The sequence below is a fragment of the Aquila chrysaetos genome, chromosome 8 (assembly GCF_900496995.4).
Source record: "Aquila chrysaetos chrysaetos chromosome 8, bAquChr1.4, whole genome shotgun sequence".
In the NCBI taxonomy this organism is placed as follows: domain Eukaryota; kingdom Metazoa; phylum Chordata; class Aves; order Accipitriformes; family Accipitridae; genus Aquila; species Aquila chrysaetos.
The window spans coordinates 6,154,851-6,181,625 of record NC_044011.1 but is presented as its reverse complement, the minus strand read 5'-3'; the positions used below and the strand labels follow the sequence as shown (position 1 = coordinate 6,181,625).

Sequence of the window (26,775 nt, the reverse complement as noted above, 5' to 3'; positions counted from 1 at the left end):
TTGAGAAATTTCATCCATCAGTTGGAATTTTTAAGGTATTTCAGATTCAAATCTCTTTCTAAAAAGCTGTGGTCTAGCTCAGTGAAAAAAGGAACTAGTCTTGGACTTCTCATTTGGTGAAATTCTGCTTTCCTGTACAAGCTAGCCAAATTAGATATCATTGTGGTCTTTCAATGCATTCAGGTATGAGTGTTCTCCTATTTAGTGAGAGCCTGTATTGCTTTCCTGTATTTACAGCAGTTCAGCAGACAGAGTCATGTAAACACCTCAGACCTTTCGGAACAGAACTGCTTCATATTTAGCTTCCATATGCTATTACCTATGCTATTACACAACTACCTGAATTGAGTGTAATAACGTAAGTCGCCTCGCTACCAACCATCCATGTATAGTAGCAAAGGTGGATTATCAATCATCATATCAGCAGTAGCAGTCCTTCATTTTACACTTGTTCAATTTGTCAGAAATGGCAGAGTCAGTTCTGCCTGTCTTCTCCCAGCCTGATTGGTCATGGACTCAACTACAAAACGGTGGCCTGGTTAAAAAAAAAAAAAAAAAAAAATGCACAAGACCAGTTTACCTGTCTGCACAGAATAGGGCAGCGTGAAGACTCCCTATCTACAGCATCACAGGTGTGCAGTCATGGGGCAATCCTGTGAACAAGGCTGGGGTAAGCATTTCCACCCATGCTTCAGATTCAGAACTGCCCATAATTTACATAACCTTCACCTTCAGTTTTGAAAAGAACCAACACTTAAGGTCAAAGCAGCAAAAGAAAACATCCTGTGTCAGAAGAAGGAGTCGATTGTCAAGGCTAAGTGAAATGGACTGCAACAGAGCCAGGCAGTCCCTGAAGGCCTGCACCCCTTAAATACATTTAATACATGTGAGCAATGACTTACTGACTTGCCTGTAGGTATGGAATTAAAAGCCAAGGAAGAAGAGGAAAAAGTAATCTAGATAAATGACTTTATTCCCTGAGGTGACATCCAGTCAGAGCACATCCTTAGTGCTGTGCAAGTTTTAACAGAAATGTGAATAGTGAACAGAGGGATACATGACTTATATGCTGCTAAACTACATGCCTCTTAGCTTATGCTCAGCCTCTCCTAGGAAGATCTAAGGACAGTTCACTCAGCTGCACTAAATCCATTTGATGTGAAAAGAGAGTGTGTGCGAGGGGGGGGAAGGACTCAGAAGGGCGCTGAAATGTCAGCCGCGGAGGATTAGAGCTGCATGCTACACCCTCTCATTTTTAGCATGCATATACTGTCGAGCACAAGCTTGATGGCTGGCTTGCAGGCATAGATGATGGGTGCGGGGGAGGGTTAAGAGCTACATATTTCTACCCTCTGCAATTATTTTCTTTAAAGTGCTGAAAGTGGAAAATAAAGAGAAGAGCAGCTGAACAGCCTGACAGATTTATCTTCTTCAGGGAAAGAGAACATACACCTGCACAGGCACCTTTTTCTTTAAAAAAAAAACCTAAGTGATTGCTATCTGCAATCTTAACATGCTGGGTGTAGAGAAGAAATTTCATGAAAGGTAAGTTAATCCAATCCCTCCAGTTGCCAGATGCTCCTCTCTGAAGTGCAGCTCTAAACAGCCTATAGGCACTGTAGTTTTTAAAGATCTCTCTGTGGACCAAGACCTGGTGATTTCTTTGTTGAGAAAATTTCTTCTCACTGTAGCTCTTTTCTCAATTAAACCGATTCAAAGGCTCCTACCACACAGCTAACATAGGAGTCTGCAGAGAAGTGGGAACTTCTAAGACTGCTCTATTTATCACAGTCCTTCCTGGACCAGAAACACTCTTACTTGTAATGACATTTCTATCAGCATCAGCAGCTTCTTGATACCAATCCAGACAGGCTTCCCTTTGACATTCTGTGCAATAGTGCTGCGTTCCTTGTCTTTGAAGTTACCCAGGAGCTGGAGGGGGGGGAAAAAAAAAAAAAAAAAAAAAAAAAAAAAAAAAAAAAAAAGAAATCAACAACAGGAGACTGTCAGTAGGAATGATGCTACCTAACTCAGGAAAAAGGGAATGAGAAGCCAGACAACATTTTCTAGCTTAGAAGGAAAATTTGTTGCAATATGTCTAAACAAGGCAAAACACTTACATTCTTTTATTCCATAATGGTTCTTTTCATAACATCTCTAATTGAACAGTTAATGATTCTCTTTTATGATCCATTCTAGGTTTTCTCCAGATTAGAGTCTAGAAGGAACACAGTGGCTCAAGCCACAGTAAGTTTTCAAAACTGCTGCAAGAGTGTCTGTGTCTTTCAGGCTTTAGGGATATTATCATTGTGACAGTTTTGCAAGTCTGCACAAAAGATTTGTCTGTTAAGTTTATTTTAACAGCCTTCAATATTCACTACAATTTCCACTATGGCATAGAATAAGAAGCCACTAAGGGCACGAATTTATAAAGAACCTATAATCTCTTCAGCACCAAACACCTTCATCTGATGTTGTTCCAGTTCATGAGAGCTTGGCACCCTCCAGGCATGTTCAGTTTAAGTGCCCCGATTATAATCATTACCCACTTTCATGCCGTCGGAACAAACAAACTTCTTCTCTAGACCTACCGTTCTCTCGTTTTGACTTAATTTATGTATCGAAAACTAATTCAGAGAAGCCTTAGAACTGTTATGTTATGGCATAATGTTAAGAGGGACAGTGTTCCCAAATGCAGAGCTACCACAAAATCACTCATTTCCAGCAATTTTTGAGCTTATTTGTCATCCTTGAACTTTTTCTCACCTCCAAAGCCTCCATCAGCTGCTCCCCTGTTGCAATGTTGGGCACATGAATCGTAGTGCTGAAAGCGTTCAGCATTTCCATTTCCTGCAGGACATCTTTGCGACTGGTGGTTCCAATGATGAGAAGCTTGCGACCCTGTCCACACAATGGAATAAGTGTCAAGAAAGAGAAAACAAGAGAAAAGAGGAGAACCCACCTTGGGAAGCTTCAGCTAACTAGAAATTAAAAATAGAAAATGGCCATGTAAAAATATGACTTCAAATAAAATTAATAGGATTAAATGTCTCAGTAATTGAGGCAGTCAACATTAACCATACAAGACTAGGATCACATTCCAGAGTAATGCCACCAATGGGGTGCGAAAATTATGGTACACAGAAGACCCACTCATACTTACAGCTTTCCTACCTTACCTTTCCTTCTAAATTCATCACTATAAATAGCTGAATCCTCATTAAATTAAAAATACGAGCAAACCCCCACACCCAAAAGCTGAATTACAGATGACTTCTCAGGGGAACACTCTGTCTTTAGAAATCCTGTGGGTACAGTGAATTCTCTGCCACTGTACAGACAGTTCCAATGGTTTTACAGCTCACGCTTTAAGAGCGGAGGTTGCCGTAAGTTCGTAAGACTTCCCATTGCCAGTGTGGTTGTATAAAAGGACAGTACCACGTCTGGCAACCTCTGAGTTCAAACCAACAGTGCACACACCAATTTCAAGTTGGCCTGAGCAATAACAGGGTTTATAAATAATAGAGCAACAAATGGAAAACATCAACTGCCAATAAAAATCAACTTTTGCTAGTTCATCTCGAAAATGCCATTTCTATGCTATTTGAATTTGACCATGCAGCGTTCAGACACCGATAAACGTTGGCTGACAAAAGGAGCTTTTGACATTATCAGCTGTGATCAGTCTCTTTTCCGATTCAGTACACAAGGAGCCCATGAGTTGAGGGGAGGCCTAGCTGGCCAAGTATCCTCCTCATTTGCTGTACAGAAGTTTAGCTGATGCTCAGAGACAAAGGGTAAAGTTCTATATTTCAACTTTTGTGACACAAAACCCTGTTCATCATAAAAAAAACCAACACAAACAAAAAACCTAAAAACCATGCCCACAGAGCAGTCAGAATTAATATCAAAAGTGCTTTGCATTCCTTTGACAAAGGATGAAAACCTATTTAAACTTAATACATTCCTGATGAAGATGATGCATCTTTGCAGCATTTGTTTATTTTTCCCTGAGTGCCATTGTATTCACTGACTTTTTGTGTTTCAACAGATTACATTCCTGCTTTGGGTGATGGACAATGAGAAAGCACCAGAACTGGTAACGAACTCAAGTGCTCACTTCAAGTTTGTTTTTAGCCTAAGACAGCACAAGGAAGTAATGCCTGGCAGGTTGAAACCAGAGCATGCCCCAGGTCACGAGCTTCACACAAAGGCTTTGTCAGGGAAACACTGTGCTAACCCTTCTGTGTATTAATCACTGCCTACATCTCAGGAGGCACCACACTCACCAGCTCAGTCACCTCTTTAGAGGGGGAAATCCTCAGAAACCTACTGGGCAATTTAATGGGGAAAAGCAGCCAATTCCTGAACTGACAACAGAAATGCCAGGTTTAAAACTGCAGTGGGAGTAGGGAATGCTTTATTACTAGACAAAACTCACCTGCTGACGGCGCACAGCAGGCAGAAAAAGGTCTGTCTAAAACTGCCTGTAGGTAGCCTTAAGAAGGGCATACAATGTCCGCAGAAAGCATAAATACAACTATTCTGTAGGCTGCTGCTTCCACTATGTTCTGCATGTCCATGGCTTTACAATTGCACATTATTTGTTTCCTTTTTGATGGTTATTGTGTAGCAAGGCCAGGAAAATATTTTATCATTTTACAAGTTTGAGCCAAATCTGAGCAATTCAGTAAGATCTTGCATGCAAAGATGAAAAAACAATGCACTCAGTGGAGAGTAAGTGAATGGCATTTGATCCTCACTGCTACAAGGAATTCAGAAAGCTCCATCAGGTGCTCATTTTCAGCTAAAGCACTTAACAGACCAAGAAAAATAAATGATGCTTGGCAACAGAAAAGCGTTTTGCCTACATGAAGGCAAAATTTCAGCAGTCTTCATCTTTGGAGGGGGTTGGTAAAACAGACTTTAAACATAGGCTTGGAAGCTGTGTGAAATGAGTCCCGCAAGAACACTTGAACCATCACCTGCTCATGAACCACAGAAGTGTGGTACAAACACCTTTAACATTTGCTCTGAAATTACCCCCCAATGACAAGGTTAAAAGGTGCCTTGAACTCACTAAGATATTCTTGCGATAACAGCACACGTGACAGAAGAACTGATGCATGCTTAAAATCTTCAGAACGCAGACACAGGGATTATCAGCAGATTTGATTGAGAAAATTTAATCTCGATTCTGATTTACTTTGCTTTCATGGTTGCTCTATATTTCCTCAACACACTGTCCTCAGTGAGTTTTTGTTCAATTCATAAATAATGCTGATATATCTGATATTATATATGCTATAACTCAGTAAAAAGTATAAGCCCTGTAAGGAAAATTTCTGCTACATTATTCTAAAAATTGTAACAAGTCATATGCATGCTGTTGGGCACCTTCAAACAGTTTTCTTGTTATACAGGTAAGGTATTAGGGTACAAAGGAAGCCAAAGAAAGACTCTTTAACAGAACTGAGACCTCCAAAACATGCACCTTCTTGCAAGCACAAATCCATGCAATGCTATACCACCAAGACCAATCTGCTTTACAAGCTATAGCAATTCTTCTAAAAAAAATGTTTATTACTGTATGTAATTCTCAAAATCCAGAACAGCTTGGGTAAGGGATTGTGTTAATAACAGTTTCCCATGAACTATGAGCATTTTAGGGGGGAAAAAAACGCCCAACTGCAGCCAGTAAGGCAGTATTTGTTCCCAAAATATAGCTAACAGCATGGGTACAGTGCCTGGCACAGCAGATAAGACATCAATCAAGGGAATAACAACTTGCAGACTAACTTCTTGAAGGATGCTACCTGAGCAATTTCTACATGGATGAAGTCCATGCTTGATTAAAAGAAAAACAGAGTCTAGTTTGGGGTTTCATCAGAGGCTAAAAGGCCTCACCAGGAAAGGCTGTAAGCAGCACAGAAATATAATTAGTGAGTTGAGTTTTACCTCCTGTAACTTCAGGTGTCCACGTATGATCTCATTGTCTGCATTTCCTTCTCAGTTAATGGAGCCCAGATGACACATACGTCCTCCCAGAAAAGCTGCCTACACTCTGGACTCATACAGCAAACTATTTTCTAAACAACTAGTTCAGTTGTAGAAAACCAAACCGCTGACAGCCACATTTAGTCAGATGAATCCCAAACTTGCTGTAAATCAGGCCAGCAGACAATTACTACACACACAAAAATGACTCTAAATGACTTATTACCATTTAGGAAAGCCACTGGAATCGGTCATTGTGGCAAGTTCTGTGAAAATACTAGCTCAGTACTAAACCTTACTCAAAATGCAAGCACTCAGATGTTTTTAAAATGGGAAAAGAGTAAAACAAAAGTCATTATTCTACTGTATGAATCCAGGGTGCCCTTTAAGACACTATGCAACCGTAGCCATTTCAAATACAATTTCAAATACATCACTGAGTTGGAGAAATCAGAGGAAAGCAATGGGGGTGGTCAGAAATACGGAGTAACTTCCCTAAATAGACTCTTGGTAAATTGATGGGGGGTTAAACAGAGAGGTCTATAAAATCATACATGTTGTAGAGGAGATGAGGGGGGAAAACTGCTGTTTCTCAAAATAAAAACTAGGGAGCACTACATGAAATTATCAAGCATCAGTTTTAAACTGAACAAAAGGATGTTTGCTTTCACCATACAGCTCAGCTGAACTCAAGCAAGCATGACACTAAGAATGACAAAAGCTTAACATGGTTCAAAAGCAATAGGACAAGTTAATAGAGGTCAGATCCATCAGCAATTTTTAGATATCTCTGTTAGGATCCATGCTCAGGACCCTGAACCACTGACGACTGAATGGTTGAAAACTCCTCAGAACAGATGGCTACTCTGCAAAACAGTGCTTAAAATTTTTCAACAGCTCCACCCAAAACATACTCATTTCTTCCCTGCTTTCTTCAAAAGAAGCTATGCGCTTCAACTTGCTACCTTTAAACTTGACCCACTGGAAAACCGGTTACCATAAAACAAGCATAATCTCTGCTGTATCAATTACTAAAAGAAAATGAAGTGTCAGGAGTCCCTTGTACTTTTCAAAGTTTCAGGCAACTTGCTCAGCAAACAAGTGGAAAACCTACAAGTCAGAAATGTTTTGCCCCAGGCATTACCACAAAAGCATGAAAAGCCATCAAGCCAAACTGAAAAAGCTGCCCTCATCCAACTACTCTGCAGTGACAACACACCACAGGATATCACTGGATTTATTCTTGCTATTGTGAGAGGTACTGCTGAAGTGCCCCCATTTTCAGAAATATTCACATTTTTGATCCTTAATTTCTACAGCAGCCATTGCAAAGGCAATGGGCCATGTGTTCAGCCCATAGAAGATCAGGATTCAAGCTGAACTTCCAAAAATCAGGCCTAACAAGAGGAACCTACCAAGTAAGGAAGAACTTGGCTTTTCAACAGCTTAAGATCATTTGGTGTCAGACTCATTATCAGGGCAGGTCGAGGCCTAGTTCTTCCATCAACAGAGATTAGATACAGGCACATCACTTAAGTTTGGATTCATCCTGCCCAGTTTAGGCAATGGAAGTGCCCCAGTTCGGAGCCCAAGATCCCTCTACACTGATGGGGGGATACCGAGTAGAGAGGTGCATGTCTTGCCCCCCTGCCTTGTAGAAGTGGGATAACACCAGATTTCATCTCTCTACTACAGGAATTATATCTGAATAAAGGATATAGTCATACAGAGAACTATGGGACTCAAAGATCAAAACAGGAAGTAGTTTTAAACAACTACATTTTCAAGCATTATGACATTGATTCTTCTAACACAGTATTCACTTCCTAATGGGCACCATATTACTGCATTGACTACCAAAGACAAACTAGAACATAATTACATAAACTCTGCTACAAGCAAATGGAGTCTCGACATGTCAGTGGAGTCTCAATTACAGAATTTCAGCAAATCTAGCCAGTCCTAAGCAAGGGGAGTTGAGGGGAACTTAACTATGCTATAACCAAGTATTGGCAGATACCGAAGTGCCTCTGTCAGTCACCCACTAGCTGTTCACTCAAATTTGGACTCTTGTATATTTTTATGCATGTGTTTTGGGGTATCGACAATTCTTCACATGTAATGGGAGAAAACACGATTCCGCAGTTTACATGTATAAAGGTAACATTGCTGTTGATTGGAGTTTCTTCCAATTCACACCAAGTGATGTGGAATCAGGAATGCATCTGGGATTATATCAAAGAAGATTATTTCCCCCTTTCCCCCGTCAACTTTCATAAATCGGCAAAAGCCTCCAGTGTCCCAGAGAGGAAAGGGGCTGGGGGCCTCTGGGAGCAGTGGAAGGGCATCTACAAGAGTGGTTGAGAGCATCTCGCTAAGCCAGACATTTCATAACAGTGCACAAATTGTACGTCCAGCTTAGCGCGGAGATGCTGCAAATGGTCTTTCACCCTTTGAGCCAATTGTTAGCTTTTCACAGGAACCAGCAGGGAAGCACATGTGAAACCTCTGTGGGGCTGGTGAGTGTCTCCATGCCTTGTGTGACTCTGCATGTAGATGAAGCAGCTTCGGCTTTCGGAGCTGCTGCTGCTTAGTTCTCAGAGAAGTCCTTTTCTCCCGCTTGGCTCCCTGCTGCGACAGTCCTTTTCAGTCTTTCTATCCCCCCCCAGTCTCTTCTCCTGCACAACACAGGGAAACTTGATTGAAATAAAGACCTAAGAGAACATGGTTTATTTTCTTCTCTTCAATCCATTTTAGAAAAGATTTTTAATTGGTTTAAAAAAAGATGCTATACAAAATGCAATGTTTTTCAGTCTTCCTGAACTAGTAGTAATAGATACCACTATTTAAGCATTGCTGAGTGGAACTAGCAAGAATGAGCTCTGACCAGGAATTTAAAGCAAACTCAGAGACGTTTCTAGTTTCTTTAAAGTCTAACATGTTTACTCTCAAAACTTCTGCAAAGTACAAACAAGCCAGAAAGCCCAGAAAACCAGAAGCTTCAAGAATCTGCCCTTCCCACACCATGTTAAAATCATATAGCCTCAATAGGAAGAGGGGAGCCTGGGAGGCAGCTTTCATACACCAATTCAACAGAGACATATACCTCAATGCATAATTAATAAGATTTCATCCCAGAAATGCTCCTCTTACACATGTAGCCTACAGTAATTGTAGGAAGCTGCTTGCACATTAAGTATACTCTCTGCAAGTGATGTGACAACACCGTGTGAATACATAATCTGGGCCACAAAGATGGGAGCAGCAGAGCTGCGCTGCTGAAACGCACCCTCTGCTTCCCACTCACTCATTGCTTGTGGTTTCAACTACTTCATCGTTCCTGTTTCTAAGCTCTTCAAATTCAACTCTATATTTCAGGCTCCTCTGACTAGTGAAACGGTAAAAAGCCTATCTGATAGCAATGGAGAACAGGGTATTGTCTCCCCAGCATCTTGCCAACGATTTCTCTCAGCACAGGGACATGCCTGGCACGTCCCAGGACGCTCCATTTTTACAAGGAATGAAGCTAAACCATGATCCCAATCCCACAGAAATTCGTGTTGGTTTGACCTCATGGAGCAGGTTAGTACCACTGATGCTATTCATGCACATTTAAAGCATGTATCTGCATCTCAATTTACAACAACCCCCACCCCGAAAACCAGCCATTACTTCCAATTAAATTGCTCCCCAAAGGAAATAGTCATCTCAGTGGGGACTTGGAAAGGCACTGATTAACCAGCAGTATTATCTCCCTCATGGGGTTCCCCACTTGAGCTTACAACCCCAAGAGTCTCTACGCCCAAATTCAATCTTTTTCACAGTAAACATTCACAGCAGAAAAGGCCTTTTCCTGCATATCTCTACCTCTTATACACTGGTGGTTTGGTTTTTTTTTTAATGAAAAAAAATCTCCACGTGCCATGACTATCACAGGGAACTCACAACGAACACGCTAGGAAAAACCCTATCATCAGAACTGCCAAACTAGGTCAGCCCAAAGGGTCCGTCTAACCCAATGTCCTAACTTCCACAGTAGCCAACAGTGGACACTTAGAAAAAAAGAAGAAAAACCCACATCATCAATCAAACAGTGACATTTCCTCAGAAAACTCTCTCTCTACCCTCCAACAATTTATGGCTTAAGTCACCGTAATATTGGCTGTCAACCCCAAGTCTTCCAGCCTCAAGGGCATTTCAAACATTGCAAAGTACAAATCTCTAGCAACATGCATAAACTTGGCAAATATCTGAGAGCTTCAAGCCCTGCATCTTGCTTTCAGGGAGACTCAAGTGCCAACAAAAGTGCATCTAAGCAGCAAAATACATTCAGAGGATGCAATGATAAAATGGACAATTTAATATTTTAAGTTCCTTTGACAACTGAACCAAATCAAGTTCTGTTTTCTCCTATTGATTTATGGGAACAATCATTTCCTGGTACTGTGGGAAAAACCAGCAATGGGTCAATGATTACATGAGATTATGACAATCAAAAATGGGTTATGCTGTTGCGTACAGGCAACCTTCCCGTTCCAACGTATGTGATAACGGAATCCAAGTTTTATATTAGAGACTTCACATGGCATAGAAAGCTCAGTGGGAAAAATCTTTTTTCTCCCAGGTTGACAGTCACAAAGGGAACTTCAGGGCCTGTGGCATCACAATTTAGTTCAAAGTTCTATATTTGAAAGGTGTTTTTACCAAACTCTCTAATGAAAACAATGCTTACACATATGTTATTGTTTCCAGGATATTAAAAATTACCAAAAAAAATTACTTCATCCAGGCTGTGCTTCTCTGGTTTTTCCTGACACTAACTTTCAAGGTTTTCCTGTATGTTATTTATTCGTGCAGATACTGTCACACACACAGCAGAATTCCAGTGAACAACAGGAGAAATGGCAAACAAAAAAGAAGAGCCCCTGCCTGCTTGTCTCATTCAGCACAAGCTTCAGAAATGTTATCACTTGTGATGTTCTTAAATCTCATCAAGTCAGAAAGTGCAAATACACAGGATCAGCACAAGATGTAAGATCTTAAGCTTTCCTCACCCATCGTAATTAACACCTGATAATTTCAAGTTAAGAACAAATTAAAACCCTGACATCCACAATCATGCATTACTTAGAAATTGATTTCTAAATAAGGAGGGAGCACGTGGTTGAGCCAGGGATTGATTTGGACTAAACAGTTCCTTAGTTAATCAGAAACTAGACAGGTTGCACATTTACGTTTTACATGATGAAGGTTAAACTTGTTTCCTTAGTCAGTATTTTTATGGCTAACTGCAGAAGATTCAGCCTTAAGTAATTAGATAATTAAAGCTGAGTCCTTTGTGGTTATCCTAGAAATGTCTAACTGAATGAACAGCAGCAGGCTAGGATTAACTTGACTGAATCAGAGACAATAGCACTAATACCACTGGCAGCACAGCAGCTATCAGCAAGACACAAAGCTCTCCACTGTCAAAATTGTTATAGGAATAGGGCATCCCACCCCTCGATTACTTTCTTACCTGAGGGGGGGCCTTCTTTAGCAGTACAAGAAGGGCTTGCAAGACCAGATTAGAGAACCGTGGTCCAATTGGGACATAATCTGAAATGAAAAATGCATTTTAATGCCCACTAAGCAGATACACATTTAAGCCATTTCACTGTAGAAAAAAAAGTTCAAGGTTCCTGAAGTAAGTGGTTCCAGATCATTTCCAGTTTGCAGTATTTCAATACTGCAAATACTTCAATATTTCTGCACAGCAGACAACATAGCTCTCTCTCAGCGTCCTAACTCACCTAGAAGTCTCTCAATGTCATCCACGACAACACAGCTGAGTTGGGACTTGTATGCATCATCAAAGATCTAAAAAACAGCAAAATGACTCATTGTTAAATCTCAGCAGCAAAACTACAATAGTCATGATAGGACCTGTTGACGTGTTTTTAGCTAAACACAGCAGTACTTAGAGGAATAAACAAAGAATGAAGAAGATAAGTACCAAGAGACTAGACTCTACCTGCACTTAATAAAACATTACCATCTCAACAAATTCAGAGCTCAGTTTTGTTCATTTACCCCATACACTTTGCAAAAAAGGCAGCTGCCCTGCATTCAGTTGTAAACAATGGATTAAAATAGACCACCACTCCTCTGTTTTTTGGAGCTGGGGCAACACTGATAATATAACAACACACACACAAATCCCCCACAATTGTAAGGCAATTATGAAGCTTTTCTACCCAGGCTGGATATTGGCTGCTTTTCATAACAGCATACGGCAGGGAGAACAGACCTACTCAGGTACAGATTGAGCCTCCACATCACCCTTTACAGAGCAGCAAACCAGTGTCCTGCAAAGCTTTGGATTTAAACAATAAGTAGCACTAAGGACATCAGTGGTACTGCAGGCCTATCTCCAGCATATGCTGATTCAAGTGAAGTCCAAAATGCTCCTTTTTGAATCTAAATTACAAATGGGGCTTCCAGCTATGAATACATTGCTTCTCTTAAAAACTATGCAATCCTGCAACAAACTGATCTTAGAGTAACATTTCACTTACATGGTTCATTCAGTGTCATTCAGCTAGAAGAATAAGTGCTGGCTTGCTTCAGTAAATGAAATCTCCTTCCTTCAACCTGGCTACTTGAAATGATTTAAGATGTTCAACTTGTTTGCATTCCCCCTGCTCCCCAAGTTGTTAAAACTCTTGTTTAACTAAACATTACCACCTCAAAACTGTTCCTAGTCTCATTCAGGCAGGATCTATTCTTTCTAAGTGCAACCCTAAGCCCCTCCAGCCTTCACATTTGCAGATGGAGCTCCAGACTTGCTCATCACAGATCAGGTGTTTCATTCCACTGTTAGTCATGATTACGTATCAGACCCAATTGGGACAGAGCCTTGAAATTTTCCCTGAGTCACTTTGTGTCAGCGCCACAAAAACATTCATTCAACTTTATAAATATATGCACAGGAATTTAGGACCTACAGAGAGCAGAAAACACAGCCACTAGGGTAATTCCCTTTTCCGTTCACTAGAGAACATAGAATTGAATTGTAATCAAGCAAAAGAGTAGGTGTCGTGGTTTAACCCCAGCCAGCAACTAAGCACCACGCAGCCGCTCACTCACTCCCCCCCCACCCAGTGGGATGGGGGAGAAAATCGGGAAAAAGAAGCAAAACCCACGGGTTGAGATAAGAACAGTTTAATAGAACAGAAAAGAAGAAACGGATAATGATAATGATAACACTAATAAAATGACAACAGCAATAATGAAAGGATTGGAATGTACAAATGATGCGCAGTGCAATTGCTCACCACCCACCGACCGGCACCCAGCTTGTCCCCCGAGCGGCGATTCCCCGCCCCCACCTCCCAGTTCCTATACTAGATGGGACGTCATATGGTATGGAATACCCTGTTGGCCAGTTTGGGTCAGGTGCCCTGGCTGTGTCCTGTGCCAACTTCTTGTGCCCCTCCAGCTTTCTCGCTGGCTGGGCATGAGAAGCTGAAAAATCCTTGACATTAGTCTAAACACTACTAGCAGCAACTGAAAACATTAGTGTTATCAACATTCTTCTCATACTGAACTCAAAACATAGCACTGTACCAGCTACTAGGAAGACAGTTAACTCTATCCCAGCTGAAACTAGGACAGTAGGATGCATAAGTACCTTCTTCATAGCTTGGCACTTGGCCGTTTCAGAAAATCCGATCATCTTATCAGGAGAACAGATCTTGATAAATGGAAAGTTGGATTCTTCTGCTATTTTTGCTGCTAAAGCAGTCTTCCCACTGTGGGGGGGACCTGGAACAAAGGATAAACATAATGAAAAAAACAGAGAAAACAGCTCTGGTAAGGCTGAGCACAGATGATATTTTAAGCACGTTTATAATCTCATTCAGAGGTATCTGCATTTTGAATTGACCTTTTCTTCTACTTGCAGAAGCAACACACTAACTCCTAGTGCAATCCAATCCTCCAGATGAAGGAAATAATGCAAGTATTTGAGCACATGCAGACTGATTTGCCATGAAACCAACACAAAAGAGGACGTTACACATTTTGTAGGACTGGCCACTGCACCAAAGTTAGCATGTGTTTGTATTTTGGAGAAACTTCTTGAACTATGTTTATGCCCCTTCTAACTATGATTTCTGCAGGTACTGTGGCAAACTAGTCAACAGCATGAATGCCAGGTAAATACTGACAATGTGTTATTTGCCTGAATTCACACCAGAATAATTCTAACAGACAAAAGACACTTCTTAATCTATACACCCAATACAAATCAATTTGGAGTGCAAGAAGGTATTGCATACAAGCGATATGTTGGCCACAAGCACACAGAATTATTCAAGTCATCTATTCAAGGTTAATTTCAAAGCTACAGACTGCTAAAAGGAATAGTGGTAATCCAGATTTTTTACTTCAGGAAAAGAAAGAGGGAAGCACTATATAACAAATTCTACTCCAATATCTGTAACATAGATATTGCAACTAGTTTCCTAGACTCTTCATAGTCAATAACAGTCTGGACAGAGGGCAATCCACCTCTAACAGCAGACATCTAAATGTGGCCAGGCAAACTGTTGTCTGAACTCAGCTAATTACACTGATGAGCTCTCCTGTGACTTCAAAGAGAATTTAGACAACTAACTCAGCTAGAGATGTTCGCACTGTATAGCATCCACATTTAGGTTAACTGGGTACATTCACTTCTCCATTGTTCCAAGAACAGGATTTCTCTCAGGCTGAGAAGCCAGTTTTAATATCTAAAGCAATTTCACCCAAGTAAACTGAAAGAGAGCAATTCTGTTTTTCCCCCCCATGTGTTACTTTTCTGTACAGTTGCAGGATGTAACAGATGACCACTTGGGCAACTGATAGGAATAGTTTACAGGAGTCACTTGGGTTTTTGTTTTTGTTTTTTTTTTTTATTCTTAAATTTACCTTCTAGAAGAACGCTAACCAAGGGAGTGCGGTCGCTGTTCTTAGTTTGTTGAACAAGCAGCTCCCCATCATCCAATACCCTTGTTACTGGATCACCCCACTTAATAATACCATTCATGATGTAGCTTGCATAGTCTTCCTGGTTGGTTCCAAACGCCTGTATTAACAGAGGGAACATGTATTTTAGCGAGAAATTTTGCGTTACATCAGAAAAACATGAAACAATTAAACATCACCAAAGTGACCAGGACCAAGACTCTGGAAAATGCTTAAGTGAGACAGTCAGTACTGGAAGACTCATTGGTGACACACAACATTTCAGTTCAAAGGACTGAACACTGTTGGAGACCATGCACGTTTAGAAACACCTTTTCATATACCCTCAAAACAAATTCTGATCAGTGCAAGTGGCCAATGGGTTCTGAATCCACACCATTTAAAGACAATTCTCAAAAACAAGGCTTAAACCTCCTACTACAGTCCATATTAAAGCTGTCATCCATTAACTGAAGTAGCCTAAAATGCAGAGTGTACATACAACAAACGAGAAGAAATTCCAAGTTGCTCTTTTTATTTGTTCTATTCCTTTTTATGATTCTTGCATGCAACAGAAGGTACAAAACAGAGCCTTAGCAATGCAGGCAGAAGGAGGCTCCCTACTTTAATTCCTACAACACAGGACACAGTATGTCAGCCCATGGTGCACCACTGCATGTCTGATCCCAGAAGGAAGTTGCTACCTCATGTCATTAACTGTACTGGGTGACTATTACAGGAGTTACATAATGCCTACTTACTGGTTTGATATCATTCTCCAATGATGCAAAGAAGTCTCCTCTTGTCACACGCAAGCTCTCTGCCTTCTCCATATCCACTTCCACTTTGTTGCTGGCCTAATAAAGGCAATAAAAGACACTGAAGTACAGCAGCACCGCACACAACCCCTTCCATCCCCTTCCAACTTCCATCCACATATCCAACCCTGTAGCTGGTCTGTGTCAATAAGAAAAATGCTTCTTAACAGGACATTTGTTGGACATATGCTGGATACCACTGGAGCAATCATCACCTTCACAGAACGACATCATGTGCCACCCCCACAAAGTCATTAAGTAACAGTTGCTCCACTCCACTGGGTGGAAAGCTGAAGTGAAGAGTATGGCCATTACCTCACATTTCAGAGAGGCCACCCCAGCTAAGAACAAGATGGAAGATCTGCACCATCCTTGCTGCTGTGCTACCTTGACTACATAAACCAAATATCAGTGAGGCTCAGACTGGTGCCCAGTGTGGGACTTATCTCACCTAAGTTTAAATTTCTAAAAGTTACTGGAGTTATGTAGGTTCCCTTTAGAGCAGGGAACTACTCTTTCCATTTAGAGGCTGTAGGAAAAAGTCTTCATTATGCTTTCTGGGTGCTGTATGGGAAGGGGAAGCCTCATTCATTGCATGACTTTTTTCAGAAAGACAAATTAAAGTTTGGTTTAACCCAACTGTGAATCTAGTTCACACCATCTTTGGCAACTAAGCCAAAAGTAAGAGTTATTTACACACCCATATTTCAGAAGGTTTTAGCTTTCTATTCAAAACATGCACTTTGCTCTCCATACAAGAAAGTCTTTAAGGGGATTGGTAAATACTAGTCTTCTTTCTGCTTTGTCTTCATTTGCTTCAGTTCTATGAAAGCCGTGAATCTTCCCAGGGCAGCGCTATCAGTATTACTTGGAATAAATAAGCTGCAGTTAGCTCAGCTCATAGTGGACTCCTTTCTATATGAAAAGCATCACCTTTTTCCCTTCTGCCATTCCCAAACCGTCCAGCAACACTTAAAAGCTAAAGACTGGAAGCAAACACCCAGTAGGGACAGCACTACTGCAATCTTCTCTTGTAAATAATTTCTCAATCACAACTAGACATACCACTAGGAGGTGGCCCAAAGCTGCTCACTCTGGAGCCAGTAAAAGTTTTTAATTCTTGAAAACAACTTGAGAGTAGCCTTTAAAGCTGGAGACTTTATTCAGATGTCTGTAGACTTCAAAGCCAGCTGTAGATGTATTACTGAGTATAGCTGCAGCTCCACAATATGGAGCGGTTCCATTTACTAGGATTATTTGTAGACCATTGATTGCCTCGGGCAGCAATCAGGAATTAAACTGATTTAATCATGGAATCATAGAATACCAGGTTGGAAGGGACCCTCAAGGATCATCTGGTCCAACCTTTCTTGGCAAAAGCCACATCTAGACAAGATGGCCCAGCACCCTGTCCAGCCGAATCGTAAAAGTGTCCAATGTTGGGGAATCCACCACTACCCTGGGGAGATTATTCCGATGGCTGATTGTTCTCATTGTGAAAAATCTTCCTTGTGCCCAGTTGGAATCTCCCCAGGAGTAACTTATAACAATTACCCCTCATCTTTTCCATGTGACTCCTTGTAAAAAGGGAGTCTCCACCTTCTTTGTAGCCACCCTTTAAATACCAGAACACGGTGCTAAGGTATTCCCTAAGCCTTCTTGTACCAAGGCTGAACAAACCCAGTTCTCTCAGGCTTTCCTCATATGGCAGGCTTCCCAGTCCTTTGATCATCTTTGTGGCCCTTCTCTGGACCCTCTCCAGCCTGTCCACAGCTTTTTTGCATACCGGGGACCGAAACTGAACACAGTATTCCAGGTGTGGCCTGACAAGCACTGAGTGGAGTGGGATAATGACTTCTTTATCTCTGTTGGTGATGCCCTTGTTGATGCAACCCAGCATCCTGTTGGCTTTTTTTGCCACAGCAGCGCACTGTTCACCCATATTGAGCTTGTTGTCCACCAGGACCCCCAGGTTCCTTTCCACAGAGCTGCTCCAAGCCAGGTAGATCCCAGCCTGTGCTGCACTTCTGGATTATGTTTTCCCACGTGCATAACCTTACACTTGTCCTTGCTGAACTTCATAAGGGTCTTGTTAGCCCACTCTTCCAGCCTATCCAGGTCTTCCTGCAGGGTGGTTCTCGCTTCCAAAGTGTCCACTTCCCCACTCAGTTTGGTATCATCAGCAAACTTATCAGGCTACACTTGATCCCATCATCCGGATCACTTATGAAGAAATTAAACAGCGTTGGGCCCAATATCGATCCCTGGGGGACCCCACTTGTGACAGGTTGCCAGTTTGAAAAGGAGCTATTTACCACCACCCTCTGGGTGCAGCCTGTCAGTCAGTTCCCCACCCACCACTTGTCTAGACCATTACACATCAGTTTCTCTAGGAGGAGGTTGTGGAAAACCGCATCAAAAGCGTTGGAGAAATCCAGGTGGACAATGTCCAATGCTCGCCTTTTCCACTCAATGGCATACAAAACCTGGCTATTGCATACTAATCCTATGGTAACAGTCTGCTGAGGATCCCAAGTGGAGTTTGATATATCAGAAAAAGGATTAGTTACAAGAGGGGGCAGAAGCTGATCTGTGAAAAGCAATTCATCTAACTGTTAAGTGGTAAGGCAGAAACCTATTTTGTAAGTAGCATAGAGAGAAGGCAAAAGATCTTCATTCTTTTCCACTAAAGTGCAGCCTTGAAAGACTTTTGATAATTTCTGAATTTCCCAATTACACCATAACAAATTTCTCTAGATTCCAAAACAAATATAATTTTCATTGAAAGTTACCCAAGTCTTACTACACCAGCTGCTTCTACCTGAGAGTATACTAGCCCTACCTGATCTGATAGCTCAGGAAGTAAAAATTTGGGATTTCAAAGGGTTTCTTGGAAGGAATAGCAACCTCTATCACCTTTGCTTAAGACCAAGGTGATGGACAAGTCAAATAACTTTAACCCTCAAAGACATGTCTGAGACATCCTCTTCTGACCAGGATGATCTACAAGAACAAGGAGTACGCTCGAGCATGGGAAGGAAAAAATAATAATAAAAATAATCACATTATGCCTGTCTTGTAGAGTAGCACATGCAGCCTCTAAACAGCAACCTCAGGAACCCAGACTGGCCAATAACACTGTGCCAAACAAATAACTATAACCAGAGGATGGCTGAAATGAAAGAGTCCCTTCTCACAAAAACACCCACCAAGCAGAAATACAGGATGCCAAATATATCAACCTAGTGGATCTTTAGTCTGTACTTTGAGTTGATCACTCTTCTACTTTGCAGAGGGAAGTGAAGGTACTGGAAACACTATTAATATATTCCTGAAGTTGTCTGTACACTTAAAAACAGGGGGAGTTCTTTCTTTCCTAGCCTTTAATGAGTTATACATTTTAATTTTTAACACACACACACTTTGAGAAATTATCAGAAGAGTTTAAATGATTCAGAATATAATGCCCCTTGATTTTCAATGTGTGCTCTTACTTCTCGTAGGTGCTTCTGAAAACTAGGTCAGGCCTATGATGTATATTTTAAATTTTGCAGTACTTGTAGGAGAGAATAAAATACCTTAGTGCATCATTTGGCTGAAGACATCTTCAGAATAAACAATAAGATTATCCAAAAATACTACGTCAAAGTGTTTGAAAAGAAAAACAAAGCATGGCTGCTTCGCATTTGGAATATACATACATATATTATTAAGATGTCAATCACATACCAACCTAAAGGAGGGGACTGCTCTTTTGCATTTATGCATTACCATTTTCTCTTCTCCCACTGTGACATTTTGGCACAACAGCAAATATATCAAAACACTAATAGTCCCCAAACTCACCCAAAATTCAAGCACTGAAAAAACATTAACTATGAGCAAAATTAATTATTTAAGGAAAATGTTTTGCTTGCGAAAGGATGAAAATACCTCCAGAGGTCATGATTTTTCTTCAGACAGAACACAAGAAAATGAGAAACTGTTGATGTTTGTAGGTTTTTGCTATAGGAAACAATTAATAGCTTTTCAAGTATTATGGCTATACAAGAAAAATTAGCAGAAAGAGCCATTTTTCCTTTAAAAAGAGTGCTCCCAAGAGATACGAATGTCTAAGCAACAAAATGATTTCTCTCGCTTAAATGAAAGCATGATTTGCTTTCCTCATATTCAAGGCTGAACAGACTTTTTACTTAAAATACACCAGTGCTGTGGAATTGATGTCAAAGCCTTTTCTCTGCAGTAATTCACACCAGTTCTTGGCCACTAGAGCAAAGGGGCTGTGCCTTTCAGCCTCCTTCTTCACAAACTAATCATCTCATATTTCAACACCATCGAATACTGTGTTTTGCATCTGGATTAATATAACCTGACATTTCATGGTCCTTAGCTCCCTTCTAGTTAAAGATACACTGACCTCCCATAATCAGGAAACATTGGGAAAACAAGGCAATATTCCTCTAGATGGAGGGAGCTGAGAACATTACAAGTCTCTATGGACACTGAGACTGTCAAGTGAGTTCTTATTTGAAATGGAAGATGTTGTACAAGCCCCTTCTGAATTCAACCAAGATTTTAGCATCAGCAACATCTTGGAGCAAAGGATTCCTTCCACAGCTTACATACTTCTTCGAAGCAAAGAAAAGGAGATGTGCATTGTGTGATCATGGCCATGGCTGGTATCGTTTGCTGTTCTCTGAGTTCTTGTATCAGGAAAGAGTAAACAGTCATTCCCCATTCACTGATTCCAGTACACATGTTTTCACATACTTTTCATAACCCTTCACCGTATTTTTTTCAGGCTGAGAAATCCTACTCTAACCATTCTTCCAGTGAAAACCCTCCTATACCTCTGAGCTTCCCAGCTGCCTTTCCAAATCCTAGCTCTACCATAACCTTTCCAAGGTGGGTTTCCCAGGACTGCACAGATTCAAATATACCAGGGATTTTATCCATGACATAATCACAGCCTTACTTTTGCTCTGCATACCTCTTCTAGTAAATTCTAATGTCGCACTTGCTTTTTTCACCAATAAGGACTGAGCTGATATTTCAAGATCATTAAAACTCCAAGAACTCGACCCCAAATAACGGTCAGGTCAGGTCCCTATCACTGCCTATATCTTTTTGAATTTTGTCCCCCCAATGTACACTTAAATTCATTGACTACATCTTGTGCACTTGCATTATTATTTCAAATGCCTTCTGCAGTTTTCCATAGGTGGCCTTCATCTTTATGGCCACGAAACAGCTGTGAGTTTGCAATCTCGCTTCTCCCCTCTCTTTGCAGATCATTTATGAATATACTGAGCTGCACAGGCTCCAGCAGAGATCCCTCCCATATGACTGGCTGTTCTCAATTCCAACTCTTGTCTCCTGGCTCCAATCCATAAACTGAGCTCAAGACCTTCCTTTCAGTTTTTATCAAAATACATTTACAAACAATCACCTTCCATTCCCACTGAGCTATGCAAGAGCAACTTAGAGGTCAGGAGATTAAAGAAGTAATTCAGAACCATGTAAAAGCACAGTGAAAAGGTGGTGTCCATATGAATTTCATCTCCTAAAATATGCTGAGATGCCATTACCCATTTGAAAGTGAACATTCAAGAAAAGATTCCAAATGTAATGATCTTCCTTTTTTTGCCACAGTGAGAGATGACAGGACTGACCTTAATGTGTCTGTTCATAGCAGTAGACTGAGCAGCTCGAACTAAACCTTCTAATTCAGCACCACTGAAGTTTTTAGTCTCAACTGCCAGTTCTGCAATGTCCACATCTTCAGCCAGCAGCTGGTGTTCCCGCATCCGTACTGTGTGGATATGAAGAATCTGAAATCGACCTTTCTCGTCCGGCAAGCCTGAGATTTTAAACAGAAAGCATGTCAATCAGTGCCTCGGCACAGCAACTGCAGCAAAGCCTTCCCCTCTCCTCAGTGGTCCTAATTCCAAAGGCTCTTTCTCACCATGAGCAATTCATTCTTATAAGTAGAATATTTGACAATGCTTTTTGTTTGAGAACATTCAATTACACTAATTGCCCTTGGCAAACTGATTAGCATCACCACCAAACTAGAGAGAAAAAGCATAAGGTTTAGTTTCTTTCCTCGGGGTTGCTTCAAGTTGGTTGCTCTTAGGCTTCCATACCAGTAATTCACTTTAGACAAAGACAATCTGGTCAGTCCCTTGGCATCCCTAAACCCAATTCCCATCTTGCAATTATCATAGAACCAAAGAATAGCTTGGGTTGGAAGGGAACTTTAAAGATCTAGTCCACCCCCCGCTGCCATGGGCAGGGACATCTGCCACTAGATCAGGTTGCTCAAAGCCCTGTCCAACCTGACTTTGAACACTTCCAATGACGGGGCATCCACAGCTTCTCTGGGCAACCTGGTCCAGTGCCTCACTACCCTTATCGTAAAACATTTCTTCCTTATATTCAATCTAAACCTGCCCTCTTTCTGTTTAAAACCATTGTCCCTTGTCCTGTCATGACAGGCCCTAGTAAGTCTTTCTCTGTCATTCTTATAAGCTCCCTTTAAGTATTGAACAGGCGCAGGAAGGCCTCCCTGGAGCCTTCTCTTCTCTGGGCTGAACCACCCAAACTCTCTCAGGCTCTGTTCACAGGAGAGGTATTCCAGCCCTCTGACCATTTCTGTGCCTCCTCTGGAGCCACTCTAACAGGTCCATGTCTGTCTTGTGCTGAAGACCCCAGAGCTGGGTGCATTGCCTTGGGGGATCTCACAAGAGTAGAATAGAGGGGGAGAATCACCTTCCTTGACCTGCTGGCCACACTTCTTTTGATGCAGCCCAGGACATGATTGGCTTTCTGGACTATAAGCCCACGTTGCTGGCTCATGTCCAATTTTTCAACCACCAGTATCCCCAAGTCCTTCTCCACAAAGCTGCTCTCAATCCATCCATCCCCCAGTCTGTGCTGATGTTGGGGACTGCCCTGATATTGAGCCACTGACTGTAACTCTTTGGACACAGCCATCCAGCCAATTCCTTATCCACCTAATAGTCCATCCATCAAACTCTTATCTCTCCAATTTAGTGGCAAGAATGTTGTGGTGCACCTTATCAAAGGCTCTACAGAAGTAGCTCATCCCTTATCCAATAATGCAGTCACTCCACCATAGAAGGCCACTAGATTAGTCAGGCACAATTTGGCCTTTGTGAAGCCATGTTGGCAGTCTCTAATTGCCTCCCTGTCTTCCACGTGTTTCAACATATCTTCCAGGAGGATCTGTTTCATGATCTTACTGGGCACTGAGGTGAGGATAACTGATCGGTAGTTCCCAGGGTGCACCTTATTACTCTTTTTTAAAATAGGTGCGATATTCCCTTTTCTCCAGTCACTGTGGACTTTACCTGACTGCCATGACTTTTAAAATATGATGGAGAGTAGCTCAGTGACTACATCAGCTAATTCCCTCAGGACCCTAGGATGCATCTTATTGAGCCCCATGGTCTTGTGTATGTTCAGGTTCCTCAGTGGTCCCAAAACTGATCTTCTCTCACAATGGGAGGGACTTCATTTTCCCAGTCCTACCTTGAGGTTCAGGGACTTGAGAGATGAGAAGAGTGATTATCAGTGAAAACTGAGGGGAAAAAATTGTTGAATACCTCAGCCTTCTCTGTGCCGGTTGCCCCTAGTTCTCCTGTCTTACCTATCAGGAGGGGATGGGGGTGTACATTTTCTTTAATCTTCCTTTCCTGGCCAACATACCTTTAGAAGCCCTTCTTACTATTCTTCACATCCCTTGCCAAATTCAGCTCCAACTGTGCCTTAGCTCTCCTGATCCCAACCCTACATATCCAGGCAGTGTCCCTATATTTTTCCCAGGATACATGTCCTTGGTTCCACTGCCTGTGCATTTCCTTCTTACGCTTTAGTTTGACCAGGAGGTCCTTACTGAGCAATGCTGGTCTCCTGCCTTCCTTGCCCAATTTCTTACATGTGCGAATCAAGAGCTCTTGCGTGCTAAGAAAAATGTCCTTAAAGAGCTGCCAGCTCTGTTCTGCTCCTTTATCCCTCAGGGCAGTTTCCCAGGGGGTCCCATCCACTAATTACTTAATCAACTGAAACTTCACTCTCCTAAAATTCAGGGTCTTGACTTCAGTCTTCACCTGGCCCATACCATTCTCATAAAATTTTCATTTTCTCCAATTGAGGTGATAATTTCCCAGTTTGCACCTTAGCAAGTCCCTTCTGAAATGCATAAAATGGAAGATACAGAAAAGCCTTTTCTTAAAAGAAAGCATAACAAGTCAGTCTGGTACATCATCATCTTGGTAAAACCATGCTGCTGTTTAGCTCACTTTCCAGCTGACCTTCACAGCTTTTATTACAAGGATCTGATAATTTGCGCTGATTAGTATTTGTGCTGAGGGTATGTGAAAAGACATTTTAAAATGTGCATAGTCCCCAGCAGTGTTCAGTCCTTATCAACTGATAATTTATTCCAGGGATGCATTGCTCAGTCCTTGGAATTTATTTAATTTAATTAATTTTTGTCAACTAAAGATGCAGGTACTACACCTGCAATACAAGCAATCTCACCTGTGTTTACTAATAACAGTTACTATTGGGCATGTGTTTTCAAGTATGAGATTGTTCAAAGGCAACTGTCATTGTGGCTACACTTCTTTGTCCCTAAAGTACACTTTCTTTATTGAGTCTTTCCTTCAATTCCTTGTAGTTGTGTTAATTTCTAAAGACTGTATCTGGCTACAGTTTTTGCCAATGCTAATTCCCTCTCATTACTATTCATCAGCCTGACTTCTAATAATTCTCTATGTACTGCTATACACTTCTATACCCTTCCAATTTTCCTTTTTTTGTGGATTATACCAGGAACAGGCAAAAGTCTCTTTCAGTATTTTTTCCTGCATCTAACAAATGTCTTAGTCTCTTCAGTCTCTGGCACATTTTAAACCATCCATGCTATCTGTGCTACAAGTTTTTAAACCCCAGCTAGTGCTCTAGTTGTCTCTCTAGTCCTCACATCTTGCATGACCTACATGCACAGTAATGCCTGATATAAACTGTTTCCTGCAGTACTCAAGGACAGCATTAACTCTGGAGCATCAGCATCAGCTCCCTGCCTGGGTTACCTCTGCGGCTGCCTCAGTAGTCATCAGCTTCACTTCCTCATTCCTTCTCTTACCTAAAATCTTTCCCTTTCAGCTATCAAAAAACTCTTTCCTGTTTCTGGCTCTTTCAAAGAGTGACATTACCCTTTAAGGATAAGAGAAAAAAATCCCTAGCAGGCTCTTAAGATTACATTGCTAGATCAGATTTCAAGAGTTTCCCTGCAGTTCAGACCAGCATTGACAATTACAATTTTGCCTGCCACTCTAGTATGATATCATATGATTTTTAGTGTTATATGGACATTTTCATCTAATTTTCTGCAACTGAAAGGAAACAAAACATAATACTCATGGCCTTACCTGTTCCTTTTCTGTGAATCACTACAGTTTGAGAATTTTTACCATTACAATAGTCAGTGTAACAGAGCATAGGAAATATTTTGTGACATTTGTATGTCTGTGGAAGTTTAGGGGAAAATGTTTTATGCACTCTTCCAAACTACACACCTGAAACTGCATATTCAATCTCTATATTAAACACAGATCTTAACCAATTTGAGTTTCTCACTACAAGACAGGATCATTAAGCTTCTCATCAGTTCCAGGCTATTCTCTATTCAAACTTTGTTCTGTGAATTGTTAATCTCAGAACTGAGTACCACAATCTACTTACCCTTTAGACTCCACCATGATCTTTACTGATCAAACTTTTGACCTCAAATGCAAAGTCAGAGACTTGTTTTCATGAATCTAAGATGGTCTGGGCTTAATTTCTTAATAAATCCTACATTATCAGAAATTCCATTATTTAATCTGCATTGGTGTCAGGCAGATGTGTACAATTACAGAAGTCCCTTTTAAGTTACTGACAGATAGCATTCTTTTCCAGCTCACTAGAATACATGGCCAACAGAGCTCTTCAGCCCACTTTTAGTTCTGTTGATACAAGTAATCCAGACCTGCTGATTTCAGAAGCCAATAGCCAATGCTGTTTCACATTTGCAGTTCCTGCAGTGAAAGTCACAATTATCGCTTCATGCAAATAAAATGATTTGCACTTTCTCCAAGTCAAGAATTGCTCACACACTGTAGTTGCCTACTCTACAAGTTCAACAGTTCCGCAGTTTCCGTGTAGGAATGGTCTGGTGCCATTACTTAGCTCCTTTCATTCATGCAAGAGATTCAGGGTCCTGCCTGCCCATACCTATCCATTCTGCTGGACAGAAACTGATACCTACTGATAAGCCATTGACCTGATAAGTCTAAAATGGTACTTTAATTGGCTGATTAAATTTACATGTCATATTATGGAGGAAGCTGCATGAAGTTTAGCACCTATGCCATCCTGGTTAATTATTCATATTATGACATACATTTGCTTTACTATTGTAAGTACACACGAGCTCATGTATTGTGATATGCTAGCTTGCTTACCAATCTCCATTTTCACCTCCAGTCTCCCTGGTCTCAGCAGAGCCTCATCAATCAGGTCAGGTCTGTTGGTCATTCCTAAATTGAAAGTTAATAACAAAATAAGCATTATCTGAGCTTATTAAGTGGGTCTCTAACTCCTGAATACAGCCCATAGATCTAAGAAGATACCTCAGAGAGTCTCAAGAAAACAGACAAAAGATACCCATCTTCAGAAATATTGGAAAAGTCATGCCCTGAAGTACAGTCAGGGCAACAGGGATCAAACCTGTACTTGTGACTGTATCTGCAGGGCTCCTGGCACCAGGACAACTAGACAACACAGCTAGAGAAGGCCCACTCCTCCATAGGCCGATACATCAATGCATATCATTCCTTGCAAGTTTTCTTAAACTATGAAACATTTGTTATCAAAAGCTAAAGGAGGAAATTGTTGAAAGCAG

At 41.2% G+C, this 26,775-nt stretch overlaps 1 protein-coding gene across 5 annotated transcripts in view; it reads right to left on the bottom strand.

The window, feature by feature from the left end:
• The window catches only part of NSF (N-ethylmaleimide sensitive factor, vesicle fusing ATPase), an 84,014-nt gene that overhangs the window by 8,521 nt on the left and 48,718 nt on the right, over positions 1-26,775 (bottom strand). For all 5 annotated transcript variants that reach the window (XM_030022213.2, XM_030022212.2, XM_030022215.2 and 2 more), the window contains exons 11-19: positions 26,336-26,410; positions 21,476-21,663; positions 15,747-15,842; positions 14,950-15,106; positions 13,670-13,803; positions 11,790-11,856; positions 11,516-11,595; positions 2,767-2,901; positions 1,819-1,932 (exon numbers count right to left, since the gene is read on the bottom strand). In XM_030022213.2, coding sequence (XP_029878073.1) covers positions 1,819-1,932; positions 2,767-2,901; positions 11,516-11,595; positions 11,790-11,856; positions 13,670-13,803; positions 14,950-15,106; positions 15,747-15,842; positions 21,476-21,663; positions 26,336-26,410 — 1,046 coding nt within the window. The remainder of the gene's footprint in view (positions 1-1,818; positions 1,933-2,766; positions 2,902-11,515; positions 11,596-11,789; positions 11,857-13,669; positions 13,804-14,949; positions 15,107-15,746; positions 15,843-21,475; positions 21,664-26,335; positions 26,411-26,775) is intronic.